The sequence below is a fragment of the Pyxicephalus adspersus genome, chromosome 1 (genome assembly GCF_032062135.1).
Source record: "Pyxicephalus adspersus chromosome 1, UCB_Pads_2.0, whole genome shotgun sequence".
NCBI classification, from domain to species: Eukaryota; Metazoa; Chordata; class Amphibia; order Anura; family Pyxicephalidae; genus Pyxicephalus; species Pyxicephalus adspersus.
The window spans coordinates 4,244,324-4,252,485 of record NC_092858.1 but is presented as its reverse complement, the minus strand read 5'-3'; the positions used below and the strand labels follow the sequence as shown (position 1 = coordinate 4,252,485).

At 45.4% G+C, this 8,162-nt stretch overlaps 1 protein-coding gene across 1 annotated transcript in view; it reads right to left on the bottom strand.

The window, feature by feature from the left end:
• The window catches only part of TPP1 (tripeptidyl peptidase 1), a 78,062-nt gene that overhangs the window by 4,883 nt on the left and 65,017 nt on the right, over positions 1 to 8,162 (bottom strand). Inside the window, exons 3-8 of the mRNA XM_072398617.1 lie at positions 7,818 to 7,957; positions 6,769 to 6,919; positions 3,108 to 3,190; positions 2,124 to 2,179; positions 771 to 914; positions 3 to 92 (exon numbers count right to left, since the gene is read on the bottom strand). Of these exons, the coding sequence (XP_072254718.1) occupies positions 3 to 92; positions 771 to 914; positions 2,124 to 2,179; positions 3,108 to 3,190; positions 6,769 to 6,919; positions 7,818 to 7,957 (664 nt within the window). The remainder of the gene's footprint in view (positions 1 to 2; positions 93 to 770; positions 915 to 2,123; positions 2,180 to 3,107; positions 3,191 to 6,768; positions 6,920 to 7,817; positions 7,958 to 8,162) is intronic.

The following is an 8,162-nucleotide window of genomic DNA, read 5'->3' as shown; positions in this document are numbered from 1 at the left end:
ACTTGGTCCACCTCCGAGCGGTGTTCAAAACTTCCTCCAAAGAACTTCATGAATTCTGCCAGGTCACCTTGGCTGAAGTACTGCTCCAGGAACTGCAGGATCAGGCAGAAATGGGACAATTAAAGGAAACCTGAACTGAGAGGATTCCGTATATTTTCGATACATAGGGAAGGGGGTATGCAGTAAGTATTGCATACATGAGAGGTATACAATAAATGCCAGATTCATAATGGTATACAGAAAGGGTGGTGCACCCTGCTAAAAAGGGTGCACCACCCTTTCTGTATACCATTATATATATACTTTTCAGTAACCACTGGCTGTTTTTGGGTGGTTAGTGAAAAGTTGGGTCACAATACAGGGAGGTAGTGGACACTATATGGTACCACATAGTTCATATGGGGAATGTGTACATTGCAGTACATGAGGGGTATATGGTACCGCAAGTTTCATATAGGGTATGTGGACATTGCAGTACATAAGGGGTATATGGTACCGCAAGTTTCCTATAGGGTATGTGGACATTGCAGTACATGGGGGTATATGGTACCGCATAGTTCATATGGAGAATGTGGACATTGCAGTACATAAGGGGTATATGGTACCGCATAGTTCATATGGGGTATGTGGACATTGCATTACTTGTGGGGTATATGGTATATCAAAGTACTTGTGGGGTGTATAGCATACCACAGTACATGCAGAATAAAAGTACATAGTGGTACAAGGAAAGGAGGAGGGGGGATCACTGAGGATGACATTCTAGGTACCTGGGCACAAGCCTGGCTGTTATTGGGATGGTTTCCAGTGTCGCTGGATGACACTTGGTCCACCTCCGAGCGGTGTTCAAAACTTCCTCCAAAGAACTTCATGAATTCTGCCAGGTCACCTTGGCTGAAGTACTGCTCCAGGAACTGAGGATCAGGCAGAAATGGGACAGTTAAAGGAAATCTGAACTGAGGGGATTCAGTATATTTTCCATACATAGGGAAGGGGGTATGCAGTATGTATTGCATACATGAGAGGTATACAATAAATGCCAGATTCATAATGGTATACAGAACATTATGGACAGATGGAGGGTGAAATGTAACATGGCAGTACATTTGCAGTAGATAGTATATCACAGTATATTGTGAGTATATGGTGTATTGTAGTACATGGGGCAGATGTAGTACAGTGTTCTCCCCGGCCCTTTTTAGCTGGGCGCACCACCCAGCACTTTTCAGTAACCACGGGCTGTTTTTGGGTGGTTAGTGAAAAGTTGGGTCACAATACAGGGAGGTAGTGGACAGTTGGGTTATAACACAAAGACAATGGAAAATGGGACCTATTAAGGGGGTGAGCATTAGAAATTTAGAACAAAGCATTGGGGAGGGGCAGAAAGCTGACAGAAATTGTAAGGGTTAATGAATACCTATGGCACTAAATGTGTCACGTCTTGTTGTACCCATTTTTTGACCACGCAGCTAAAGCTTCTCCCCACCTAACTAAAAAAATATTTCTGGGGAGAACACTGTAGCATAATAAACTACATGTGATGTATGGGGCTCTTGGCAGTACATGAGGGGTATATGGTACCGCAAGTTTCATAAAGGGGTTTGTGGACATTGCAGTACATAAGGGGTACACGGTACCGCATAGTTTATATGGGGGAAGTGGAGAATGCAGTACATGGGGGTATATGGTACCACATAGTTCAAATGGGGAATGTGTACATTGCAGTACATAAGGGGTATATGGTACCGCAAGTTTCATATAGGGTATGTGGACATTGTAGTACATGAGTATATGGTACCGCATAGTTCATATAGGGAATGTGTACATTGCAGTACATAAGGGGTATATGGTACAGCATAGTTCATATGGGGTATGTGGACATTGCAGTACATGAGGGGTATATGGTACCACATAGTTCATATGAGGGAAGGTGGACATTGCAGTACATGAGGGGTATATGGTAGCGCATAGTTCATATAGGGTATGTGGACATTGCATTACTTGTGGGGTATATGGTATATCACAGTACATGTGGGGTGTATAGCATACCACAGTACATGCAGAATAAAAGTACATAGTGGTACATGGAAAGGAGGAGGGGGGATGTGGGAAGCAGATCTAACCACGCTGCTGTCTCCTTTCACATAACGGTAAAACTTCGCCCCAGGGAGCAGAACCTCTGCGGTGCTAAATGATAAAGTAAGAAGAGGTTGTGAGAAATTGCGTGGCATGTGTGTGAGAGGAGGGTGATGCGGTAATAGGAGAGGATAAGAAATGGGGTGATTGTGTGGGCAAGGAGGTAGGGGTAAATGAGCAGGGAAAAATGGGGGGTAAGATTATTAAAATAAGTTAGTAATGGTAGGAGGAATATTAGGACATAGATTAGAAAAAAATATGGCAAGACTACTACTTAGCATGGGTCACCTGATCTGGTCTTTGGCATTGATCAAGCAGCCATTGACCTGGGTGTGCCCACCTCAAGTAGCCCTTGGCCCTGGTGTGCCCACCTCAAACAGCTCTTGGCCTGCGAGTGCCCACCTCAAGCAGCCCTTACCCCGGGTCCACCTTTCTCAAGCAGCCCTTAGCCTGGGTCCACCTATCTCAAGCAGCCCTTAGCCTGGGTCCACCCATCTGAAGCAGCCCTTAGCCTGGGTCCACCCATCTGAAGCAGCCCTTAGCCCAGGTCCACCTTTCTCAAGCAGCCCTTAGCCCAGGTCCACCTTTCTCAAGCAGCCCTTAGCCCGGCTCCACCCATCTCAAACAGCCCTTAGCCCGGCTCCATCCATCTCAAGCAGCCCTTAGTCTGAGTCCACCCATCTCAAGCAGCCCTTAACCCGGGTCCACCCATCTCAAGCAGCCCTTAGCCCAGGTCCACCTTTCTCAAGCAGCCCTTAGCCTGGGTGCACCCATCCCAAGCAGCCCTTAGCCCGGGTCCACCCATCTCAAGCAGCCCTTAGCCCGGCTCCACCCATCTCAAGCAGCCCTTAGTCCACCCATCTCAAGCAGCCCTTAACCCGGGTCCACCCATCTCAAGCAGCCCTTAGCCCGGCTCCATCCATCTCAAGCAGCCCTTATTCTGAGTCCACCCATCTCAAGCAGCCCTTAACCGTGGGAAGCAGATCTAACCACGCTGCTGTCTCCTTTCACATAACGGTAAAACTTCGCCCCAGGGAGCAGAACCTCTGCGGTGCTAAATGATAAAGCAAGAAGACGTGGTGAGAAATTGCGTGGCATGTGTGCGAGAGGAGGGTGATGCGGTATTAGGAGAGGATAAGAAATGGGGTGATTGTGTGGGCAAGGGAATAGGGGTAAATGAGTGTGGAAAAACGGGGGGTGAGATTAATAAAATAAGTTACTGATGGTAGGAGGAATATTAAGACATAGATTTAAAAAATGTCAAGACTACCACTTAGCATGGGTCACCTGATCTAGTCTTTGACATTGATCAGGCAGCCGTTGGCCTGGGTGAGCCCACCTCAAGCAGCCCTTGGCCTGGTAGTGCCCACTTCAAGCAGCCCTTATCCTGGGTCCACCCATCTCAAGCAGCCCCTAGCCTGGATCCATTCATCTCAAGCAGCCCCTAGCCTGGATCCATTCATCTCAAGCAGCCCCTAGACCGGGCCCACCCATCTCAAGCAACCCCTAGCCTGGATCCATTCATCTCAAGCAGCCCCCAGCCTGGGTCCACCCATCTCAAGCAGCCCCTAGCCTGGATCCATTCATCTCAAGCAGCCCCGGGTCCACCCATCTCAAGCAGCCCCTAGCCTGGATCCATTCATCTCAAGCAGCCCCTAGCCTGGATCCATTCATCTCAAGCAGCCCCTAGCCTGGGTCCACCCATCCCAAGCAGCCCCTAGCCTGGGTCCACCCATCCCAAGCAGCTCCTAGTCTGGGTCCACCCATATCAAGCAGCCCCTAGCCTGGGTCCCCCCATCTCAAGCAGCCCCTAGCCGGGGTCCACCCATCTCAAGCAGCCCTTTAGCCCGGGTCCACCCATCTCAAGCAGCCCTTTAGCCCGGGTCCACCCATCTCAAGCAGCCCTTTAGCTCGGGTCCACCCATCTCAAGCTGCCCCAAGCCTGGGCTTACCCATCTCAAACAGCTCTTAGCCTGGGTCCAGTGACCTAAAGTTAAGGTTAACTAGACTGGCTGGTGAAGCCTAAATTCCCAGGAAGTTCTGGGCGGTATGTTGCCAGATTTCGGAACAAGGCTCAGGTGTGGTAACCTTCCATCAGGTTTTAGATCGATGTCTACATTTCATTTAGACCGGCTGCAGAAAAGCTCAAGTAAGCTATTGCAGGACTTTGATACAAGCTGGAGTATTATCCAGTTTTTGTCTGTTTTGCTGAAAAAAAGTGTTTTGTTTTTTTTTACATAAAGAGACTTCTTTTCTTTTCCCCCCATCGTCACAACAACAAAGCATGTGTCACCTGAATTCAAGAAGTCCCTTGCATGGGTCATCTGATCCCAATGACTTCCTAATATACAAGTTGTATTAATGCCTAAATTTTTAAAAGTTGTTAGTTTCACGAAACAACAAAAATCCCCAACGTTGTCTAAAGAGCAACAAAGTACACGTGACACAGGTTGAGAACATGTGCTGTAGAGGTCCAGCTGCCTTGTAAGTGTCATGGATGTAGCCAATATATTCTATGGTCACCCAGCAAACCATAGCAGTGCCATATCCCCCAGCTCACGCAGCAATCTTTCATGGCTTTGGCAGATTTCCTGAATACTCAGCAACAACTGTATTCAAATATAAAAACATATAAATAATGTTCTGCAACACTGATAAAAAAAAAAGCAGAAATGTCGACATGCCTACAGTCTGTGCATAGTCGGCGATAAATACATTCTGACATTTCTCCTTTTTTTTAAATCTGTAGCTGCTGTCATGGGGTCACAGGTTCACTCTATGAGGGAAATTATAGTTCATTAGAAGTAAGTAGTGTGGTGAAGTATTATAAATAATATCACCCAGTCATTGGTCTTAAAAGAGGCCTCTGGCTTTTCTCTGTTTCATATCATATGAAGGGCTAACATCACTCTGGGGCCCAGTGGAACGCATAGCCATAGTCATAAAGAGTCATAGTTATTACAATGATAGAAAATCTTCCACTGTTCAACAAACTTCATATTGGACAACAGAAGTCAATATATTCATATCGTTCATGCAGTCACAGAGACATCATGGCAGACAGGCGCAGGGTCATGTGACGGCAACTAATTGAGAAATAAACCTCTAAAACCACTAAAGTGACTGCTGGATCATGACTGAAAAGATTGAGAAATTGTTTCATTCACAGGAAGTGAAACAGAAATCATCAGAACACTGGTAAGTTCCCAAACTCAACTCAATTTGAGTAAAGGGAAACTGCCCAACCTATAGAGGGAGACACAGTATGCTAGGACAGCGGTCGCCAACCTTTCGGAACTCACAGACCACTACATTCATAATTTTAAATCCCATGGACCATTATTATGAATTTTTTTTAAAAAGATAAATACATTTGAAAAAACCACATAGATAAAGACGGGCTCTTTCCCTTTGGACTGTCATAGAAGAATGTGACACCTCCTTCCATGGTGATACTGTTACCCTGTTGTTTTGGTTTTTACCCCCTGTACTGTTTTGGATGTTTATAATATAAAATTTATCAATAGAAATACATTTAAACCAAGAAAAATACATTTGTAAAATAATGATCTTCCTAATGGTGCTGACGAGGACTGTGGTGGCTCTGATTCATTATCAGCTCAAGGTTAAGTGAAGTATTACTATTGTTACTATTATCATTAGTTACATTATCTTTGGTATTTCTAAAGAAATGCAAAATATTGGTTTGCTTTTTCTCACTCATTATGAGTTTATTTCATTCGAATCTAAGACCAAACAAGAAATGATAGTTGTCAAAATAAAATTATCTGATGCCATTAAATATAACAGTTAAAAAAATACACAGTTAAGGTCATACTTACCTAAAAGGGCATCTGAGAAATAAATAAAATGAAACAATCGGATGGGAATCTGTATTGGCGGAGCGGGGTGACTGTTGTATTGGTGAAAACAATACTGAACCCTACGGCTCGGCAAAGACTACACTAATGTCACGCCACGCCTTGTTTTTCTGTCTCCAGTACAGTTCGTGAATTTAGTGCAATATAAAGGGGAAAATTGTTATTAAGAATATAAGAATTTATTAGAATTGTTGTTTTATTAATATTAATTATTAATATTTATTAATAAAACTTAAAAATTGCAAATAATGTCCAAATTTTTCTGTGAACTACTGGTTGGCAACCACTGCTCCAGGACACCCTGATTGTATTAGGATGAAGAGAAACTGCTCATACTGAAGGGGGACTTACCTCACAAGGGCACCCTGAGCTATATTAGGGTGGAGGAGAATTATTGATGAGTATGAAGGAAAGACACACCACACTAAGGCACCACGTGTTGTTTTAGGGTAAGGGATAATGATTGCCTGGCCTGTAGGGGGAGGTATTAGGACACCCTGGGTTGGATTGAGGTGGATGGGAATCACCTGGCCTGTAGGGTGACTTATCTTAATACAACACCCCATGGTATATTAGTATGGAAGGTTACTACTGCCCAGCCTGCAGGGGAAAATTGACCTCACCAGGATACCCTGTGTTGTATTAGAATTGGTGGGAATTGCCTGGCCTGTTGGGTTACTTAGTACCTCAGTAGGACCCCTACTGTGTGGAGGGGAACTATTGCCTATTCTGTAGCGGAAGATGCACCTACCTGACCGGCATCTCACACTGCAGGAAGTCTCTCGTCTGTACACTGTCACACTGCTGGACTCCATGTTTCTCTAGCCAGGTCCGGACTGTACGTAGGGTATCCAGGGAGGGCTGCAGCAAAGCCCGGAGATCTTCCAGGGATAAGTAGTGACCTGTAAGGAGACACAGACATTTATCTTCAATGGAAGAATTGTGAACAAACCTAAGACCGATATGGTGTGTGTGTGTTCTAAATTTATGATGGACCTCCTGCAGTCCCCTTAATCCCTCGTTCCTAGGTCCCAGAGGTATGGCAATTCCCCCACTTGTATTCCCAAATTGACATGGGCCCAATGTTATAGCTCCCCTCCACCTTCTGCATCCCCAACTCTTTGCATTCCCATGCCCAGTGTTATGGCTGCCTTACACTGCCCATTGTCCCAGCCCCAATGTTGTGGCCATCCTCCACCTTCTGTATTCTTTGTTGTTGTGTCTGATCTCCATCCTCTGTATTCTCAGTGTTATGGGGGTCCACTACCCTCTATATTTCCAACCATCTGTGCTTTGGTTGCCCCACACCAAACCTCTGTATTCCCAACCTCCATATTATATGTGTCCTCCACTGCTAAATTTAATTTTTGTTAGTCCTATACCTTTTATATAGTTGGACCTCCATGTTATGACAGGCCTCCTTTATCTTTACTATTTCAGTGCCTTGGTGATTTATTTCCACATTGAAACAATAACCCAAAGCTTGATTCCTAGACAGCCATGCCCTGTGTGACCTGGGTGCAGCAGGGAACTTGTCCCACTAGGTGGTGGGAGTAGAGATAGATCACATGGGGAGAAATCAGATGTCCACAGGTCACTCTTCCAGGGCCGGTTTTAGGTTGGGGTAAAGCAATTTCTCAAGGCCCTGAGCTTCTCTAGGGGCCCCAGGTGATAGAATGGGAAGGGGTGCAGTGAGCTGGAGTACATTGCATATGAGGGCCCCCACTTCTACTTCAAGTAGAATTCCCCAATATGTTGATACGTAATTTGCCATTGTCCTTATGCCCTGGGGTAACTCACCATACTGGGGGGAATCAGGGTTAGACACTGCCCCCAAAAGCTTCTCTAACTTGTCCACATTTTGCTGCTTCAGGGCGAAGGTCAGGATCACGGATTCATCACCTGAGAGGCGATCTGTCTCCGTCCAGCCATGTGGGACACTGTAAAAAAATAAATAAATTGAATGACTGGAGCCACCAATTGCAGTCAGTCTTTGTGCAGTGTCAAAATATCCTCCCTTACAGAACATAACCAGAACCCTGACAGTCGGGATCCAATGTCTCTGATACCTAATATCAAGCAACACAGCCCAATGCAGCCGCTGTAAACTAACTCTTATTCACAAGTGAGGCTTCCATCGAGCAA